Below are 22,867 nucleotides of genomic sequence, written 5' to 3'. Positions count from 1 at the left end.
GCAAAGTTTTTTGCATCTTTTTTGGAGTCCAAGATTCAAGATTGACATTCTCAGCAAAATTCAGCTTGTTCATATGATTTTTAGAGATTGAGTGACGTGCAGAAATAAAAGAAAATTGAATATTTACCTGCTACGGCCGCCGCTTTTGATGTGGAATCTCTGTATGTTCCATTTATTATAGCTAGTTCCATCAACTGCCTTTTCTTCAGTTCATCTTCACCATCGGCTTGCTACAAATATAAGAAAACAGATATTAAAAAAACAAATAACATAGCAGACAACAGAGAAAAGAGTCCACCAACAATAGTTGGACAAAGTTGAACAAAAAATTATTTAAAAATCCACGAGGAAATTAAAATTCCTGTAGCTGGCTGTATACCATAATTCCTGTAGCTGGCTGTATACCAAATAACAAAGCAGACAACAGAGAAGAGTCCACCAACAATAGTTGGACAAGGTTGAACAAAACATGATTCAAAAATCCACGAGGAAATTAAAATTCCTGTAGCTGGCTGTATACCATAAATCACAAAAATACTAGATCCTTTGTAAAAGGTAGGTATAATTAAAATTTCCTAAATAAGGGTGGACATCTTGGTTATTAGTGCACCCTATGTAACGCACAGCTGAACGCACAATTTGTGCGTCACAGTGTTGCCATGCCATTTCTATAATAATTTCAATCAATGTTAAATGTACCTACAAGAATAATAGAATAAGAACGTTTACTTCTCCGTCATTATACTAGGTAGAATGACAAATGAGGTGTCAAATGAAAGCTTATAATCCAAGGATAGTACTAAATGAGAAATTAGACCTAGATTGTCTGTCCCCCAAAAAATAAGCGTTATATTGGGGATTTCTAATGTCGACATTAAAAGTTGCACTATTTTTTTTCTGTTAAACATTTTTATCTAAAACTTACCAGAAAACTTCTTTGTACTCTCTACTTTCAAATAAACGTGATTAAGAAGCTAAATTTTAAACTTCGTCAAACAACTTTTGCGATTAAACTTTGCAATGCACAAATCCGCACCTTTTTTTTTGAAAAATTCATAACTTTTATCGTGATAAGAATAAAAACTTGAAGCAGGTACCTTTGTCTTCAGAAATGTTAGAGCTATATACTGTAAAAATTTCAGAAAAATATTAAAATGGAACAGAGTTGTAGCGAGGTAAACGCAGAAAACGTGATTTCATTTTTTTTTATTTTTAGGTTAAAATTGCGATTTTGACAATTTTCCCCCACATAAACTTAAAATAAACCTCATTTTCGTTTTCAGCACCTTCGAAAATATAAAGTATGAATAAAATTAGCCATTCACCCCACCGTGGTCAGTATCTCGAAAACTAAGCGCTCTTTTGAGGGTGTCCCGCTCGTGTATAATATCACAAAAAATTGTAACGTGATAGTATGAAAAAATAGAGGATACGGCAACGGTGTTACAAGTGATGGTCGGATCCAATGCCAAAATCTACACAGACATATTAGGGTGCACTAATATCCAAAATGTCCATAAGGGTTGCATTAGATCACAGAACGTTTTAAGATTAAAAAATCCATCATCAGTGTTAATAAAAGCCAATAATGTGTATGCCTGAGCCACCAAAATGTTTCGGGTAAAAACCATTTATATGTTGAAAATTGTTATGATATATTAGGTACATATTTTTAATAATATTTAGTGATGTTTCAAATATTCCTGGATATTACCCAGGGCAACACAGAACTCTTCACACGTGGTTGGAATTTAAGGACAGGAAGATTTAACCTCACATATTGCAGTTGAATGAACTCAGTATATCATAACAATTTTCAACATATAGCGATACGCTTTAATTACTATTTTTGCTAAATTTTTAATAACTTTTCTCAAAGCGAAATAACATTAGTCATTTAAAATTCACATTTAATATACAAACCATATGCTAACAAGGGCCCTTAAGTTTAAGAAACGAAATGTATCCCTAAGCAGATTGTATAAAATTAATGTTTTTTTCAAGGAAACACCAATAGATTTCGAGGCCAGATTGCCACGCTCTTTATGTCAACTTCTTAAAATACAGAAAGGTTCTTATCTTTTAAAGCGCAGATGTAGTAATTTATTGCCTTTCTAGCCATATTGTAAAACCGCAAGCATGGTGACATAATAGAGTGTGGTGGTCTCGCAGTATCGACACAGCAGGAGCGCGGTTCAGACACACCCTCGCTAAAACAGCAACACAACCCTTACGAGATAATAAACGAAGCACGCTTGTTTACCCAAAAATAAATAAGTATATTATTGACAATTGTTTGCGTTTTAATTAATATTATTTTATATAATTGTTTCCGTCAACACAACCACCAACGGAATAAACATTTAAAGGGTTTTTACCCAAAACATTTTGGTGGCTCAGGCATGCATTTATCAACACTGATGATGGATTTTTTAATCCGAAAACGTTCTCTGATGCAATGTAACCCTTATTTAGGGAATTTTAAATATACCTTTTACAAAAGATCTAGTATTTTGTTTATTATTCATTTTTCGGGCGTAACTGTTCTTTAAAAACATAGAATACATATTTCATTTAAATTCGAGAACATCTCTGTTGTTCATAGTCATATCAGATGATTAATTAACGTGTTTAACTGAAGTGTTTCTTGCGTATATTAGAAATTATAGAAATCATGGGAACGCTCTTATTAAATAATAAAATCTAGATCTGTAACTACGGCCTGGCCTCCTATTATCTATCGACCGTCTCTCTCTACAGTCGATCAACAATGCTATGAATTTCCAATAACAATAAATTAGTAACATCATTAACATACATTTCCATCGGCGGTATTAACGCACAGAGCCGGCTTTAGGTAAATGGCTTGTTACATCACAAAGTGCGAAATACTTGAATCTATTAATTTTCTTCTTTAAATGCTGTCCTCCAATCGGAGGTTGGATATCATCATCACTATCTTTACTCTATCTACTGCTGCTCTGAAGAGTTCCATATAACTGCAATTAAACCAGTCCCTTAGAATCTTCAACCATGACATCCTCCTTCTTCCTATACTTTTCCTGCTTCCGCATATTTTTCATTGTATTTGTATTACCAATCTTAGCATTTTTGATATCCACTGTCCCCTCCCTACGTGTCCTAGATATTGTAACTTTCTTATTTATACGGTGTGTTTCTTATTTATACGACCATGTATTATTTTTAATAACAATTTGAGAACATGACTTCTTATTGGTGTTGTTCTGTATTCGCTGCAGTCTTTAGAGTTTGTATAATGTTTTCAGCAAATCTTCTAAATAAAAAAACACTTTCCTATTTTTTTTCTGTAAAACCAGAATTTGTCACCTTCTATACTCTATAACATGAGATGGGAAGCGTATTAATGACTGAATAAATTTGTGAAGATAAAAAATGATGGAAAGTGATATAAGGCGGATGTTATGAAATTAGTTTGTTTCTATGACGACGTCTGGAATTGGTAAGGCTGATTCAATCTCCATCGTGAACTGGACACTATTCAGAGGTGTTTCAAAAGATAACAAATCATCTTTTAGTAGACAAGCAAGCAAGTAATAGAAGTGAAGCCAGTGTCATGAGACTTACAGATTCCTAAAATGACATTCGAGTACACAAATTGGGGTGAGGGGAATTGATCTGTGTAAATCAGGGACCACTTCACCCCGCCCCAATGCTCTAGACTAGACTTTACTTCTACTTTTCTTTTAGGATCCAACGTTATATTTTACATTTTACGTTACATTTTTTTCTTTATATCCAATTACATACTTCTTTTTCTTCTTTGACATGAGCATAACAACATGAAATACTAGTTACGAAATCACCATGAAATCAGTAATTTTGTAAACAACCAACACTAGATAGAACTCATTCAAAATTTATTTTTATCTTGCTTTCTTGATATGTACTTATAATCTGAATACGTAAAAATCTTAGGATACTGCCCTGTATAGGCGTGAAATGTCTATAGCCTTATAGCTCCAGGCGATTTTTATCAGATATGTACAAAACTGGATTATAAAGTTCGCTTTTCAGTATATTTTTCAAATAGTTGTAAATCTACATATTTTATTGTGCTAATAAATGGCTGGATGTCAATTAGTTTCATGGGAAGAGAGAAATCGAGGCCTTCAGATGTACAATTTTATAAATTTCACGTATAAACACATATTACAAGTATTAACGATTATATTCTGAGGTGACTCTTGTATAAAGAGAAGTATTCTTCTTCTTCTTCTTCTTATACTGGTTGTAGATCTGTCGATCTGTTAATTCTCTTAATCTGCCAGCTATCTCTCCATCTTTTTGGTGGTATCCCCGGTGGACGCTTTCCAGCTGGTTTTCCTTCTATCGCAATTCTTGGTAGTCTGTTCTCCTCCATTCTTTTTACATGACTGAACCACTCTCTTCGTCTTTGCCTACCCCATCTTACTACATCTTGCACGCCACATTGTTCTCTGATGATGTTGTTTCGTATTCTATCCCTTCTTGTCTTCCCTGCTATTGCTATTTGTCTTCATTTCGGCTGTTCGTAGCATGCTTTTGGTTTTATTGGTGTCTTCTCTTGATTCAATGCCATAGGTCATAACAGGTCTGATGCAAGTTTTATAAATTCTAACTCTGCTGTCCAGTCTCATATACGAGTTATTCCAGACCACATCTCTCAAACATCCGGACATGACTGTGGTCTTGTTTATTTGTCCTCTTAGATCTCTGGCTGGGCTGGGTCATGATAACTTGATAAGTCTACACCTAGATATTTGAACTGGTTTAGCTGTTCTATGGGTTTTCTCTCTACCACGAGCTTGTATCTAATTCGATCTTTCGCAATGGTAATGCATTTTGTTTTCTGCATGGATATGTTCATGTTGAATCGTCAATATGCTTGGTAGAACCGATAAAGTTGTCTTTGTAGGTCATCCTCATCCTCTGCAATCAGGGTTGTATCATCCGCTTAGCACACTATACTGATTCTACTGTGACCGAGTCTGTATCCTAGTTGTAGCGATTCCACATCTTCTATTATTTCATCCATTAGCATATTGAATAGAAATGGGCTGAGGATGTCTCCCTGCCTGATTCCCCCTGCTGTTGGTATGTCGGCAGTAGTGGTGTCGTTTGTTTTAATTTTTATCGTGTTGTTATTGTTCATTTGTTTTATGATCTCAACAATATTTGCCGGTATCCTTTTTTGTTTAATTTTCTGTAATATATCGCTAAGTCTGACTCTATGAAATGCTTTCGTTAGGTATACAAAGCAAATATATGCGGGTTTGTTATATTCTATCGACTTCTTCAGAAGTATTCTCAATATTATAAAGTGTTACTGTTTGGATATAGGCCAGTAAAGGAAAAAAACAGCTGAAAAAATACATAACTTCTTGAAGGTTCTAAAAGGTATCAGGCTTAGCTGATTAGAAATCCTTGAAGACGTGCGGCTAATTTTGCTTTCTTTTTTACGTAGGAGAATAGGAATGGTAGTAAGAAATGCTATGAGTCGATTATTATCAAAACAAAACTATGGAAAGATCGCTCTTTGTCGAAGAACACCAAGATGAGATTGGTACGTGCCTCATTTTTCTTATATTCAGTCACGAGGCAATATTAAGAGTCAGAGTATTCAGTTTAAATGGTACAATGGGAAAACAATTGACTTCTTCGAGATTTGGTGCTAGAGACGAATGCTTTGGATCTTACTACTCAATATTTCCCAAAGCTTATAAGTTATAAGTATTAACATTTAGACTCGATTCTCCTCTATTTCTCTCGCAGGCGTCATATTTTTTTGGATTTTTCGGACAAAAAGAAGTACTGGTAATCCTGGGAGAGATAATTTCAGGAAAGGTTGAAGGAGGTCACTCACCTCGATGGACAGATCAAGTGCAGAAAGCCAGTAGTAAGTGACAATGGCAGTGCCACTCTCATCCAACGAGAACAGCCCAAGATAGAAACCACTGCAAATAGAACTATGTAGATATGAGAGGAGATTTTACGAAATATCTACGGAGCTATTTATGAGCAGGATATGTATGTAAGAACCAACAAAGTAGCCATGATTTTTCGAGAGCCTGACTTGACAGCGGAGATCAAAGCAGGCATACTAACATTGAAGGAATGTCACAATCGGTTAAGATACTCTAACGAGGAACTCCAGGAAGCAAAAGTCATCGAGGAAGATTTCTTCTTTGTTGGATCGATGGTGTCGAAGGATATTGAAGAAAGCATAGTCAGAAAATGGCGAACAGTAACTAAAGATTGATCTCCTAAGTCCTAGAATATCGAGAAGAAAACAAACAATGTATAAAAATGATCCAAAAATATTCTGATTCAGAGGAAATAAATATATATATAAAAAAACAGAAGTAAATAAACTATTATATTAAAATATACTTACAGGTACCAAAAGTTTTCTGACTTCATCTACGGCCCTTTGCAACTTCATTTGGGCTCTGTTTTCTGTGTCTTCGACTGTGAGAAGGACGTGCAGTTCATCTGAAAGGTGCTCCCAGTTAGGTTTACCTCTATTTTGATCTTCCTGTAAATTAAAAAATGCATAAATAACTTAGCAACGCCATATTGGTTGTCATCCAATGTTAAATCTATGAGGATTTTACATATAAGTCAATTGCTTTTACTTTTTATTTTATCTATAGTAAAAGATATCAGAAGAAACTAAAAAACAAATAATTACAGTATGATTTATTTTTGCATGTCATATGGAAAGGAATGAAGCATGTTTTTCATCTTAGAGTAAAACTCATACACCTCAAACCGTTAGAAGAGAAAAGTTAGACGAGAGGTTCAGCTTTTTATTACCAGTTAGAATAGTATACGGGAAAATGTGTTAAAAAGGGTAATAATCATAGATGAAGAACGATATATGCCTCAAAACATCGCAATACAAAACTAAATTGCTTCAAAACTTGTCTGAGTATTTTATAACCTAAAGCCAGAGAGCTTATAAGATGTTAATGTAAACATTTTTAATAGGTACTTCGAAAAAGAAAGTGCGTCTGTGTTTATAAACTAAATCGGTTATACGGCTAAAGTACTGGTACTTTTTTAATTTGTCTAAACACAGATGAAATTAATTATATGGGAGAATCGAAATGCGGCATATCTTTTGGTGAAGCTCAATCAAAATTTTGATGGTAAGGTATTACTAGAAAAATCATACGATACGGTATATGAAAAAACTAGTGAAAATCATTGTACAAAGCGAACTTTTAGCAAGAGGTTGGGGGGAGAAAATACGAAAAAGATGACCCAGAAAGAATTGGTTGTCCTATATGGAAGAAGATTAAGAAACTTTACCCTTAAGTACTAACGTCTTAAATCAATGACGTAAACACTAACTAACCGCCTGACAGACGGGCTTAACATTTTAGTGGTAATTTTTGTTTTTGTTAAATATTTTAATGCAAAAAATATCTCTATGACCTACTGAAAGTATTGATTATCTAAAAAACACGGTAATTAATCTAGTTTTTCTGTATTTATTAAAATAAAAAACATTTTAACAAGAATGGAAGGATTGTTTGTGTACCTTTTTACTCCTGAAAAAAAGTGTGATAAAAATTAAACAAATTAAACAGTCTCAATAAAAATTTATAATCGAGTTAAACAAAGAGTAAGAAAAATGAAAATAAAAATGTTTTTAAAAAATGTTAAAACAAAAAAACTGACAGGTACTATAGTTAGTACAGTGTAGCAATGTTAGTCAGTGGCAACATTTTCATCACAAATTGATTCCACTTCGCTTATGTCGTCTTCTACCTCATCAAACCATTTCAAAAGAGTTTCCTCAGGGTCTTTATTCCCTTATTTGATGTTTTTTGACGAACTGGGGCACATTATGTGTAATGACGAACTGGGCAGAAACACTAACACCACGTCTATTAGACGGAAATCACACTTTGAACCTAAATATCTTTCGAATAACAACCTGCCGCAAATTGCAGAATGCAATACTACTAAATAACAACCTAACTTGAAAAGTCATAAACGGGTGACCCTCAAATTTTTCTAGCAAGGAAAATATCCCATTTTCGACAAGCGATGCCGTCTGAGAGACGGCAAGATACTTAAGGGTTAAAATCAGAAATAGGAAATATAAAGCTCTCGGAGGGAAAAGAATTGACAAAGAACACCACGCAAGGCTTAGCTTGCTTAAACTGCTTTTTGTATTATTCTTCTTCTTCTTCTAGTGCCATCTCAGCTACGGAGGTCGGAAATCATCATAGCTATTCGTACTTTAGAGACGGCTGCTCCGAAAAGTTCATTTGATGTACATACATATATCCGTACCTCTCTCAGGTAACGCAGCCACGATATTCCACGTCTCTCTATGCTTATTTTTCCTTGAATATTTTCCTACATAATCAATTGGAGCAAGTTGTCTCTCTCTCCACGTGTAATATGTCTGAGATATTGCAATTTTCTTGTTTTGATTGTATTTAAGATTTCCGTTTCTTTATTCAACTTTCTCAGAACCTCTTTGTTTGGGGCGTGTTCTGTCCACGATATCATCAGGATTCTTCTATACACCCACAGTTCCGTCTCCTTATGGTTTAGTTAATTTTTGTTTCGATTTTATTTTACATGCAGATGCATATCAGAACATTCCTAAAGCTTGGGTAAATTATTTTCCAGAAATCTCTTAATAGATTAAAATACATTCATTCTTACCCATAGTTCTGAGTAATATTTGTCAACTGTATTCATAATCCTCTTTATAAAGTTAGGTATTTGGAAAGTTTGTGCGAGGCAAGCTATGTTGCTGCTTCTTATTAGTCATCGTTGACCGAAGATGGTTGATTGGGTCCTCGGGTAGAGTTTCACCATGTTCCCAGAGGTTTAATCCTTTAACATCGGCGTTTAGCCATTTTAAATTTATTTCAACATAATGTAGATTTATTTATAATCACAACCATTGTTTGGTTCTGGGGCTATTTTGCAAGTATTCAAATCACTGATGATGGACCGATAGGTTTGAAAACGTTCTGATGAACTCATTTTATTGAATCCATTGGGATTCTAAAAATTTTTATTAAATATACCTTTTACATAGAAGTGGTTTTTACTTCATGTTCCAGTTGCTGCCTTCTACTAGAAGGACAGTGATGACGATTTGTTAATTACGTTTTTTCCAAAGTGAAATTTTGTACAAGAGATAAGACATTTTTGCTTTCCCCACCCCACGGGATTTCTGGTCGAGAGATTTTTGTAATTTTAGTAAGTAGTAGCGAACAAAACTTTTATCTGTAAAGACCTGTAGCAATCAATAAAGAGTTCTATCGAAAACTGTCGTCGGATATTATTTTAATTTGCTAAAGTAATAGTTTATAGCAACATATATTCACGGTAAACTAATCGTGAAACAAACACCCACAGACCCACAGCTCGAATGATTCCAGTTTTTTCATTGATGCCGCATTCAAGACCCAAGCTTCCCTTCGATAAAACAGAATAGAAAAAACGTAACACCTTGCCAACTTAACTCTTAGCTCCAACTTCAAATCTCTTGTACACAGTACTCTCCTCGTTTTGTCAAAAATTGCTTTAGCTTTTTCTATTCTAAGTATGATTTCCTGGAAGTAATCATTTGAGGAGTTGATCATTGTTCCAAGATATGCATATTGGTCTACTCGTTCGAGATTGATTCCGTTTATGAAGAGTTTCTGGTTATTTCTTTGAGTGTTCGATATTCTCATAAATTTTGTCTTCTTGGCGTTCATTGATAGACCGTATTCTTGTCCATACTCCGCTATTCTGGTCACCAGCCTCTGAAAATCCTCAATATTTTCGGGTAAGATGACAGTGGCATCCGCATATCTAATGTTGTTAATGGAACTCCATTTACATTAATTCCAGCTGTTTCATCTACCGCAGAAACAGACGAGCCACTCTGCAGCGCTACTGGGTGGAGCAAAAAAGTGGCTAAGACAGACGATTTTGTAGCGCCAATGATTTTGTAATGGACGCCACTAGCAGCGAGGATCGGCGACAGTGGTTGGCCACTGTCGCTCGTCTGTAATGACAAGTTTAATTTGCATAAAACTTTACGGCTAATCATCGGAAGCTACTTTGTGGCGCCGCAGAGCAGTGCTGTAGAGTGGTTCATCTGCTTCTGTGGGGTAAGAGCTTATAAACAATTGTTGTATATTTTTTGGGGAAAATTTAAAAAATAAATTTATATCAGAGACCACGAAATTATAGATTTTTATCGCCCTGTAAATGACCAAAAATTGTAATAGGATAATTTCGCGAGTAATCAGTGTTTTCGCGGAAAAGTGAAATCGTTAAGAAGGTGATTTTCTTAATGGGTTTTTGAACGGACTTAAACAATGGTGCGGTCAGATTAGACAATACAGTTTTATTTCGCTTTGCAATGGATAATAAGACATTTTATGAAAAATTCGAAGAAGGTTAAGCGGTAAACAAATTTATTGAGTTTAGAATGTAAGGCTTTTTGTTTAGCATTTTGAAACAACGAAAGTAATTTGATGTCTCCGAGAATTTAACAAAATTGAAAGTTGTATACGAATTAAATTGGTTCTTAAGAAATGATAATAGGGGGTAGTGGGTAGAAAGGATGTTTTGTGATTGATGGAAAATGATGGATGGAAGGGATGAGAGTGTTGAGTCTGATTTTCGACGAGAGAAAAAATAGGCACTGTGTAATGAATATCTGGAGACAGCAGTCCAGTTTTTGAAAAGTGAGAAGTCAGTGTAAAGTGGTGAAGTTGGCCTTTGCGAGCAGAATCAAGTTGAAACGAAATCGTTGACCGAGTTGAGAAGTTAATTTTCCTATGTCCGAGGAAGATTCCTGTTTCTGTCTAGAACGAGTAGCCGATTGGTATCTATTTGCACAAGATATCGAGCAGAGAGAAAACTGAGTCGAGAATTAGAGCGAGTCCTGTTTGTTTGTTTGTGAAGCAGTCTGGATGAGAGGGACCTTTCGCAACATCCGAAGAGTACGTGTGGGAGAATCGAGGACAACGCAATCCGGGAAAAGAAATAGAGAAGAAACAAAAAGGTTAGTTAAATCATTTGTGAAACGGAGAAAGTTTGTTTATATCCACACCATATTTGCTTAATTTTTGTAATTAACAGTTCTATAACATAATTAGCCATTCAAATTTTTAAAGAAGAAATAAGTAATCAATTCAAAAGGAGAAAAGTAAATTTTATTAAATTTTGTAAGAATAAATAACGAATTATTTAAAAAAAAATTGTTAAAACAGAGGAGATATCAGAATTAAAGCTTAATTTAGTAGATGAGAAATAGTTGCAACAAATTTAGATTTTAGCATATTTTTTATATCCTATGTTTATGGTATATTGGATAAATAAATAACATTTTTTAACACTTATATATGACATTGAGTGTGTTTAATTTCCCTATTTTGTCCTGTATGAAGTAAGTAACTAGAGATACCAGAAGCCACAAACCAAAGGTAAAGCATCAAAAGTAAAATAGCCCTGAGAATAAAGTTTATTAGAGAATTTAATTTAAAGTTGGTTTTGTTTTACATAAGCAGTAATTAAAATAATTGAGTAATTAATTAAATTAAGAATTTGCTCATCAATCTCATAAAAGAAAGAAATACAGAGCATAACACGAAATTTAAATAATACAAAACCATAACTTATACATTTTCTTTACTACATTCAAAGCATAAAAACTAGAGCAATTCACCTAATTATCGCAAAATTACTACTTACTCAAAGTCCTTGAATCGGCATGTAAAATTAAAAACCAGGTTAGTTTGTGTCAGCTCAAAATATGTTTGATTCAAAAATAATCATTAACTTTAGCAGAAGGTTGGGTGAGAAACGGCCCTCGACGGCCCTATGATATACATAATTATACGTCACGGTGACAAGTGAAATATAAAAATAGATGTTTTATTATTTTACGCCCAAGGAAGACAAATCCAAAGACACAAAATTATAATAAAAAACCTTTTAAACCACCTTTTTCAAATTGCGCAAGTTGTATTATTAATATTAATGTTAATAAATGAAATATAAATATTTTGACGTTTCACAGTTTGACAATTCACTTCTAACTGCAGTGCTTTAAAATTTTTAAAGCACTAGTGCCTTAAAGCAGCATTTTTAACGCTCCTATGGAGTCCTAAAAATTGCATTTTTAACACGTTTGTAGAAAAATATATTTAAAAACACTAATATATTCTTTCCACACCTTTTCTGGACTGATACATACATAAATTAAAACATTTTGAAGTATAACCTCAAAAATATAATATGAAAACTATTTAAAAAGGCAGTATAACTATTAACTAACCTTTGTTGTTTCTCTTCCCACAAATTTTAAAACGCAACAACCATACATAACCAAACCGTCAACCGTCCAAACCACAGCTGCGTTATAGCTGCCATATTGGATAATTTTTGACACATCCAATCAGAACAAAGTTATAATGCGCATGCGCCGGGATCGTAGGTTTTAACATATAAAAATTCACCCTCCTATCGCGCGTAAAGAAGTATAACTTCAATAAATATTTATTAACTTCACAGTAACGTGGACTGCCAACCGTGTTCTCTTTCCTTTTCACTATTATTTCTATTTCTCTTTGCCGACGAAAACTGATGAAGCGTGCCACTCCACACTCCATTTGATCCCGGCTTTAGACTATTTACTATAATATAAAACCAGAACAACTTATACATTGTCCTTACGACATTCAAAGGATAAAAACTAGTTCAATTCACCTAATTATCGCAAAATACTACTTACTCAAAGTCCTTGAATCGGCATGTAAAATTAAAAACCAGATTAGTTTGTGTCAACTCAAAAATATGTTTGTATAAAGAAAAAATATTAACTCAGCAGAAGGTGCTGTAATATTTTACTAGAGGTTGACGTCTCGTAACTATCTCTGGGCTCATGCCAAATCGAATGTTTCGTTTGTAGTTTTGTGAATTTTGTTCGCAAGATATGAAAAAAAATATGAAATATGGACTAGTAGACAAGTTTAATAATGTTTGCTATAAGTTTTGTGAGAAACTTTTGACTCAATTAGCATTGTCATTTTAGTGACTAAGTCGTAGGAGTAGCAATTCTTCTTTTTAATAGTAGACGACAAATATCCTGGATGAAAAACATTCGCGACTGGACCGGGTTAAACACACAGACGCTTTTAACAAAAGCAGAAGATAGCGACGAATTTGCAATGGTTATAGCCAACCTTCATTAGTGGAGTTGGCGACAAGTGAAGTGACTCATGTTGGTTAGACTAAAACTGTCAGCATCATTATCTTTGCCTTATCCCTATGCGGGGTCGGCTTCCCTAATTGCATTTCTCCATACAATTCTATGTTGGGTCATATCAATATTAATCCCCTTTACCAACATGTTCTGCCTAATCGTCTCTCCCCACGTCTTCTTTGGTCTTCCTCTCCTACTCCTTCCAGGAATCTGCACTTCAGCAATTCTTCGTATTGGGTGATTAGCGTCTCGACGTTGAACATGACCAAACCATCTCAACCTATGCTCTCTCGTTTTGGCATCAATTGGTGCCACACCTAGACTTCCCCTAATATACTCATTTTTAATTTTATCCTTTTTTGTCACTCCACTCATTCATCTAAGCATTCTTATTTCCACCACATGCATTCGTTGTTCCTCTTTCTTTTTCACTGCCCAACATTCAGTTCCGTACATCATAGCTGGTCTTATGGCTGTTTTATAGAATTTTCCCTTCAACTTCATTGGAATTTTCCTGTTACACAGCACACCACTCGCTTTCTTCCACTTCATCTATCCAGCCCTAATTCTACTGCATGCATCTCCATCTATTTCTCCATTACTCTGTAATACCGATCCCAGGTACTTAAAACTGTTGCTTTTTACAATCATTTCCCCATCCAAAGATACCATTTTATATGTAGTAACTCCATCTTTAAATGAACATTCCAAATACTCTGTTTTTGTCCTGCTAAGTTTTAAACCTTTTTCCTCCAGAGCTTGCCTCCACTGTTCCAGTTTTTGTTCTTAGTCTCTTTCACTATTTCCTAATAACACGACATCATCAGCATACATTAAGCACCATGGAATGTTACCCTGTAGTTTCGCTGTTACCTGGTCAAAAACTAATGAGAATAAATACGGACTAAGCACCGAGCCTTGGCGCAATCCTACTTTTACATGAAATTTATCAGTCTCTCCCACACCTGTCCTAACACTAGTCGTTACTTCCTCATACATATCCCTCACAATCTTTACATATTCACCAGGGACTCCTTTCTTATTGAGTGCCCACCACAGAATCTCTCGAGGAACTCTATCATATGCTTTCTCAAGATCAATTAATACCATATGAGCGTTTGTTTCTTTACTCCTGTATTTTTCCATCAACTGCCTTATAATGAAAATTGCATCTGTTGTTGATCTGCCCTGCATAAAGCCAAATTGATTCTCGGATATTTCGGTCTCTTCACGTATCCGTCTATCAATTACTCTTTCCCATATTTTCATGGTGTGGCTAAGCAGTTTTATAGCCCTGTAGTTTGTACATTGTTGTATATCTCCCTTGTTTTTGTAGACAGGTACTAGTATACTGCTTCTCCATTGGTCTGGCATTTGTCCAACTTCCATAATTCTATTAAATAAACCTGGTAGCCACCTTGTTCCTGTCTCTCCCAATGCTCTCCATACTTCTCCAGGAGTATCATCTGGTCTTACCGCTTTTCCTTTCTTTATTTTTTGAAGCGCTTGAGCCACTTCCTCGTTTGTTATTTTGGTGACCATTGCTGCTACTGTCTCCGTTGACTCTACAGGTTATCTGTCAAATTCTTTATTTAATAAGCTGTCAAAGTACTTTCTCCATCTCTTTTTGACATCCTTTTCGTGAACTAGTATTTTATTATTTTCATCTCGGATACATCTAATCTGATTAAAATCTTTTGCTTTCTTTGCTCTCTGTTTGGCTATTTTATATTATATCTTCGTTTCGCCTTCCCTGGTATCAAGTTGATCGTATAGATTTGAATACGCTTCTGCTTTGGCTTTTGCTACTGCTACTTTCGTTTCCTTTTTCGCCATCATATAGTTTTGAAGATCTGTGTCGGATCTGGTTTCTTGCCACTTTTTATATAATGTTCCCTTCTCTTTTATTTTTCCTTGTACTTCGTTTGACCACCACCAAGTCTCTTTATCCTCAAACTTTTTTCCTGACGTTTTCCCAAGTATTTCAATAGCAGTCTCTCTAATACTACTGGCTACTACTAATTTTTGGTAGTGGTAATACTACTAATTTTTCTCCAAATTGTATTAAAGCTTCCTTTCATGTTCCAACATATTTTGTCTACTATTCTTTTCCTGAATAGACCTTCTTTCTCATATTTTAGCATCCACCACTTAAGTTTTTGTGGTCCTCTCAGATATTTTGGTTTAGCTTCATTTTTTACTTCAATGTCCAGAACAAGCAGCTTATATTGTTGGCTTACTGGCTCAGTAACTATTACCTTGCAGTCCTTGCATTCACGTATGTCTTCTTTCCTTATCATGAAATAGTCTCTTTGGGATTAATGTTGTCCACTTTTGGACGTAATAAGATGAGTTTCTCTCTTTTTAAAAAATGTGTTAACAATCGCCATATCTAGTGCTGTTGCTAATTCAAGCATATCATCTCCAGCTTCATTTGTAGTTCCAAAGCCTAATCCCCCATGTATTGCTTCGTATCCTGCCTTGGCTTGGCCCACATGTGCATTGACTAAAATGTATGCAAATCAAAGCTAAAACTAAAACTGTATACAGTCTAAAACTGTATGTTTAGACTAAATCTGTATGCAAATCAAAAGTTAGTATGAATGCTTCGTCAACTTTTCTGGAATCAAAAAAAGAATTTTCTTGTTGAATCTGATTTTCGCAGATGAAGCTTTCTTTTAGTACCCAATCTTCTCCGCGTTTTCATTACAAGTTCCCTGTATTTTCAAATTTAATTCTTCACAATCACAAGTTCGGACGTATTCAAGACGCCATCATCGCTACATTCTAAAAATAAAACCGAGTGTAATTGAACTGTCAAATTGAATTTCAGCGACCCTAATAAATAAAATAAAAGAAAATGGCTTGCGCCCGCGCCCGGTCCCTGACCTATCAAACCAATACCCATAAAAATCGTGACAACCGAAACAAAAGACGATACACTTGATTAGATATGCATGTGAGGTCGTGAAGATCTACTACAACACACCGCACATATACATCCACATCGCACTTGTGTATTATTTTAAATGAACTTCAGGAATACGATACCTATTGTAGACAGATTGTCTAAATTGAACATAAATCAACAGCAACAACTTCAATGAAAATTCTGAAAATCAGCTACAGCGGGTCTACAAATTATAACGGAAATCGGCCGGAATGCGCAACAAAGTGGCGGTATCAATGTTTGGTATAAATGTTTAAGAAATTTGATTGCCGCTTTAAAGATAAGCACATGCCGGTATTTTAAAATATTAATAGTAATTGTAAATTAGACATTTTAGAACTTACACTAAACACTTGCATATTAGTACAGTTAAAATAATTAGACGATAAATATAAGGCAAGAGAAATTAAACTTTTTTTCTACTTTTAAGGTAAAAAAGTTCATTCAAATTCATTAGCGGAACCGAACCAAAAAATTATTTTGTACATCATATTTGAAATATTATTTGGTAAAAGCATCTCATTTTTGTTGGTAAAAAATTATATTAATTTTTCTGGAATAAATTACGGTTCTGTTGATATCTGTTGAATTTTGTTATATTCGGTTTAAATTTTCTACACGATTTCAGAGCCTACTATATCCTGTCCGAGTATTATCGAACGTTGGTGATTATATTGGCACTGGCAATAATAACTTTGTTTACGACAAATACAGCAATATGTAGCAGCAATATGTAGCAGCGCATTAATCTGATTTTAAGGTTTATTGTAAATATTTCCATTAATCAGAATTTTCTTTAGAGCATGTAGAATGACATGTCAGCATTCTACATGCTGACACCGTAGACTTCAGATGGTAAGGTTTCTTGACCTTACCATGATCAAATATTCGTTATATGTAATGTAATTTTTCGTGTGAAAGTCCTTTGTGCTTGTGATAGATGTTTTAACTTTTCCGACCTCTAAAATAAAAACATAGTTGAGCATTTTTTTCAACAGTCAGACAAGGTTTTTTTTCCATAAAATAAAAAAACTACATAAGAAATAGAAGCATTTTATATCATACATGGGATCCATCTCTCTTCATATTGGTATTTTGAACATTTTGACCATAGCTCTGAAGATGGCTTTGTAAGTCGAAAGCGCTCAGCTAGGAATTATTTATTTTACACACTTCAAAAATACACTTCTCCCTATTTACCTGTCTTTTAATTGTTCTTAATATTAATCTTCATGTCTTTGTATCAACAGAGTATAGTGGATTGGCATAAAGTTTTTCAAATTATGGCCTGGGAGTTAAAGTGTTAATGCCTGCATCTTCATCTAAGGGTTCTTTGAAAATAAATTCGGAATAGATATTAAAAAGTAGAGGCGATAAAATAAACCCTTGCTTCTCACTGTGTGAATTTCTGAGCAATTCGTTTGTTTGCACATTGATGCCAATACAAATTTTTGATAATACGGAGGTCTTGGTCATCTGTTGCAACTGTTGCAAGATACTTATCAGTTTGTTGTTGGAGACCCGGTCAAAGATCTTTTCGAAATCGATAAAACACATATTATATTCCGGTTATTTTATATCCCTAAATCTTTGAATCATGACCTGCAAACTGAAGAATGCTTCTCTGGTTCAAAGGTTGTCTCTTAAACCAAACTATGTTTCTGATATAATATTTTGTTGTAATTTCTTAACTGCAGTATTTTTAAGAAAATTTTCAGTAGGTACATGGCGCATCAGGTTGATAGTCCGATGATCGCTACACTGTTAATAGTCGATTCATTAACGGTAAAATATTGCAAAACCTTTAAATTTTAAAGAACCGCTTGGATTGACATGAAATTTGGCATACACACAGCTAACAAGTCAAAGAAAAAAAGTGATATTGTGCCGATATGTGCTTTTGCCCTGGGGGTGGTTTTCACCCCCTCTTGGGGGTTAAAAAATATTCGTCCAAACAAAGTCAGGAAATGGGTAAACTGGCTAATTTAAAGTAACTTTTGTTCTATAGAGTTTTTCACTAAGTCAATACTTTTCGAGTTATTTGGCAGTGAATATGTTCATTTTTTCAACCAAATAACCACGCTTTTAGACGGTTTTTCGCAAATAACTCAAATTGTAAGTATTTTGTCGAAAAAGCATTCTTAGCAAAAATATAGCCTATAAAAAATTTAAAAAAATAGTGAATATATCACGTTTTTTTATTTAGTAGAAGCAGAGTTATAGCTAATGAAATATAGGTTCATATTCGTCAAATTCCAAGTGGAATACTTTAACGTGAAATAACCAAAAATGAAGCACATTTCGGGGAAAACTCATTTAAAGTGTTTAAAAAAAGCTTCATTTTTGTTTTATAAAAAAAATTTCTAGCATCAAAATTAAACAAGTTACGCTCAAAATAAAGTTAGTCCCTTTTGGTTTTGGTAAAAAAATCGAGAAAATCACCCCCTAATTAGTATCTTAAATGAACTTAATCGTAACGACTTCACAAGTTTCTTGACTCGTGTGTATATTGTTTATATGATCTGTAAGTTTCATCGGTTCAAAGTCCTTATTATTGAAACGGCTGTAGTTAAAAGGGGTTGAACGAGTCACTGATCACGAATGTATGCAAATTTAAAAACACCAAATCTTGATCAATTTTTGTCTAACAGAAAAACAAAAAAATACATGATATTCAGAAAAGCAAATCTGACTTTTTTTTATTTCGAGACTTTTGGTATCTCTAACAATTTTTAAGTTATTTTGAAAAAAAGCATATTTTTCAAAATTTAAATTTTAAAAAATTTTACTTTGAAACCAAATTTTTTCAAAAATAAACACTGTGAATCGATGAAACTTACAGATCATATAAACACAATATAAGTTTATGGAGCGGCAACGATTAATTTCATTTAAGTTGCTAATTAGGGGGTAGTCTTCCCGATTTTTTTTTTTGAAAAAACAAAAGGGACCAACTTTATTTTGAGCGTAACTTGCTTAAATTTAATGCTAGAAACTTTTCGTAAAAACAGGAATAAAGCTTTTTTTAAACACTTTAAAAAAGTTAAAATGGGTTTTCCCCAAAAAGTGCTTAATTTTTTGGATATTTCACGTCGAAATATTCTATTTGAAATTTGGTGAATATGAATCTATATTTCATTGGCTATAACTCTGGTTCTACGAGATCCAGAGACCTAACGCGTACACCATTTTTTTACTTTTTTATAGGCTATATTTTTGCTAAGAACGGTTTTTTCGACAAAATACTTACTTTTTGAGTTATTTGCGAAAAACCGTCTAAAAATGTGGTTATTTTGTTGAAAAATGAACATATTCACTCGCAAATAACTCGAAAAGTGTTGACTTGACGAAAAAGCTCTATAGAACAAAAGTTACTTAAAATTAGTCAGTTTACCCATTTCCGGAGTTGTTTTGGACATATATTTTTTCACCCCCAAGAGGGGGTGAAAGTCACCCCCAGGGCAAAAGCACACATCGGCACAATATCACTTTTTTTCTTTGACATTATAGCTGTGTGTATGCCAAATTTCATGTCAATCCAAGCGGTTCTTTAAAATTTAGAGCAAAAACCGTGAAAGAATGGACTATAACGTTTTTTTTTTTCAGTATCATTACAAATTTTGACAGTACCCAGTCTATAGTCTCAGTGGTATGTATATGCCCTGTTTCGTAATTTTATTGAAGAGGTTTAGACGAGAATGTTTACCTTTATCTTCGAGTAGTTTGATAATTTCGCTGGGAATTACATCTGAACCTGAACCCGTTGCTTTCCTATTCTTTGGTAGTGTTATAGCTCTTTCCGTTTCATCGAAGTCATGTCTGGACCAGTCGATTTATTTTTGATTTGAAGTTCAGCTTTTTCGTCATCAAACAGTTCCTCAATATATTCCCTCTACCTCTCCAGTCTGTCTTGTTCATTGACTATAATATTTCCTTGTTCCTATCAACAAGGAAATTTATTGTAATTTCCTTACTCTTATTTCCTCCTTCTTATATTTCTCAATTATAATCTTCATAGTCTTTGTATTCTCTTCACATTGTCACTTGTCTTCTGTATTCTGTGCGTTGGACTATAAAACACAGAAAACATCTAAAGATTTATGATATTTTTACCAAAAACTGAATAATATATTTAATTATTGTATAAATTAACAACAAAACCAATAAAATATAGCTACTTCTCTGACCCAAAAAGGTACTTTAAGAGACAATCTTTAGAGCCATCAATTACACCACAACAATAGATTCATTTTAACATTCAGTCTTGAACTATATAACAATACACACCTTCTTTTTGTCCCTCATTGAGCCCTTCCCTCTGACCATTATTTTGCAGCCAGTTTCTTGTTCTAGTTGTTTGGCTGTCATGCCTCGTGGCCCTAGAATCCTCCCTACGAAGTTGAACTGAAACAAAAAAGAAGCAATTAGATTATGGGAACTTTTTTCGGTTCGACATTGTTGGTTATGAAAGTCATAATAGTTGAGGAGTGGTTTCAATATGTTTTTAATGGTACCTATTATGTTTAATGAAATTGTGAACGTTTTTAGTCGACGTAGAAATAAATCAAAGGGTGGCCGTGCATTTGAGGAGAACTGTTCATAAGTTGTCTACATTAACGGCCGGTTTCACAAAGTAAAGTTAACTTGTGGTTAAGAGATAACCAGAGGTTACCCCAAAATATGCGTTTTAGTTTCAGGTCAACGGCGAAGTATGGTTAACTCACAGAATTTTTAACCAGAGGTTGGAGTGAGTTACTCTCATGGGTATACCCAGAAGGGTAACAATTATGAAACTGAAACGCATATTTAGGGGTAATTTTGAGGTTATCTCTTAACCACAAGTTAACTTTACTTTGTGAAACCGTAAGTCATAAACTCTTCGTGTAAGGGTGCGTTCACTACGGAGACCAAAGAATGGTATCCTAGCCTAGAGCATGGTATCGTACTCTTCATATTGATGAATTCTCGCATTTAAAATAATGTATTTATTTTACCTGGCCATCGAAACTACATTATTATCGATCGCTATGTAAAATAAATGAATTATTTTAAATGCGAGAATTCACGAATACGAAGAGTACGATACCATGCTCTAATAGTCTAGGATACCATCCTTTGGTCTCCATAGTGAACGAACCCTAAGGGTGAACCTATAGCGCTAATTGTTAATAATTAAAAATAATAGCAGCTTTGTAATAAAATAATGACAAAAATCTCTTCAGGACCTTGAAGAAGTGGTTTGAAACTTTTTGAAGTTCATAATAATAATTTTTAACCGAGTTTTAACCGAGTCTTAAATAGCCATTTTCGCATTTTTCAAATTTTTAATCGCATATAACTCGGCAACAATCAATTTTAGAGAAAAAAGACAAGAGACCTTTTTTGCTCAGAATGACCCAAATTATCTAAAAAAATATTGTTTGAAATGAAAAAATTATTTTTGTGAATTTGTTTAAAAAACAATTTTTCGACCACGGCAGCGCCCGGCACCCTGTGGATATGTTATAAAAACCTCTTTTTGAGTAAGTTATTTGTGCAAAAAAATCGATACAGCCCAGTCTAAAATGCCTCCTCTACATATCAGCAGACGCGTCTGCGGATGCATCTGCCGATGTATCTGATGCCTCCTCTACATATCAGCAGACGCGTCCGCGGATGACATCCCCGTATGCATCCGCAGATGTGTAGATGGGGTAATTTGGTCGTCTGTTGTTTATTTTTTGCATCCGCCGACGCGAAAAATAAACAACAGACCACCAACACACGACCAAATTACCCCATCTACACATCTGCGGATGCATACGGGGATGTCATCCGCGGACGCGTCTGCTGATATGTAGAGGAGGCATCAGATACATCGGCAGATACATCCGCAGACGCGTCTGCTGATATATGTAGAGGAGGCATAAGAGGCGCATTTAAAAATATAGAGACAATGGGTGGAATGCATAAAACGTAGTACCTGCTAATGCTTCAAGTATGTACTACATTTTTGAAGATTTTACTACACTTACACAGCATTAAAAGCTTTGTAAGTATAGTAAAACACTTACAAAGCATTTGTAAGCGTAATGATGATTTGTAAGTGTAGTAAAATCTTCAAAAATGCAGAACATACTTGAAGCATTAGCAAGTACATACTACGTTTTATGCATTTCACCCATTATACCTATATAAAGAATCACGGTTGGTTGGTGGATTGAAAAATCGTAGTAAAAGACATATTATGCACTGATTCGCATTAAATGAAGAGCTAAATAAAGTCATAAAGACAGTTGTTCAATAGTTGTCTATTTATGTTTCTGATTTTTATAGTTTTCCCATCCCAGTTGGCTACTTCTCCGAATCATTTAAGCGTTACACCCGGAAGATCGCCCAACCGCTATAACCGCTATAAGCGTTATCTTTGTGTATCCACAGAAAGCAGTATTAATATTCAATCTACATACGCGATAGATAAACGCTGACAACATTACAGATACTGAGAATCATCGGCAATAATTATGTGCAGATGTTGTCAATTACTGTAATTATATAATAAACGGGCGACACGAGAACATTTGCAACGCCTTCTGAACATTTCTAGGCCATAAAAATTTAATATCATGTCATTTGTATAATAATATATATTTCAAATACATAACAATAAAATAAGA

The 22,867-nt window shown here is 34.3% G+C and overlaps 1 protein-coding gene across 3 annotated transcripts in view; it reads right to left on the bottom strand.

Moving 5' to 3' along the window:
* Window positions 1-22,867, bottom strand: part of LOC126884774 (protein held out wings) — a 383,705-nt gene that overhangs the window by 42,045 nt on the left and 318,793 nt on the right. For all 3 annotated transcript variants that reach the window (XM_050650997.1, XM_050650998.1, XM_050650999.1), the window contains exons 3-5: window positions 20,499-20,615; window positions 6,416-6,556; window positions 128-230 (exon numbers count right to left, since the gene is read on the bottom strand). In XM_050650997.1, coding sequence (XP_050506954.1) covers window positions 128-230; window positions 6,416-6,556; window positions 20,499-20,615 — 361 coding nt within the window. The remainder of the gene's footprint in view (window positions 1-127; window positions 231-6,415; window positions 6,557-20,498; window positions 20,616-22,867) is intronic.

The sequence above is a fragment of the Diabrotica virgifera genome, chromosome 5 (genome assembly GCF_917563875.1).
Source record: "Diabrotica virgifera virgifera chromosome 5, PGI_DIABVI_V3a".
Lineage (NCBI taxonomy): Eukaryota > Metazoa > Arthropoda > Insecta > Coleoptera > Chrysomelidae > Diabrotica > Diabrotica virgifera.
Note: the sequence above shows the minus strand (reverse complement) of the source record. Positions and strands in the feature narration are given on the sequence as shown.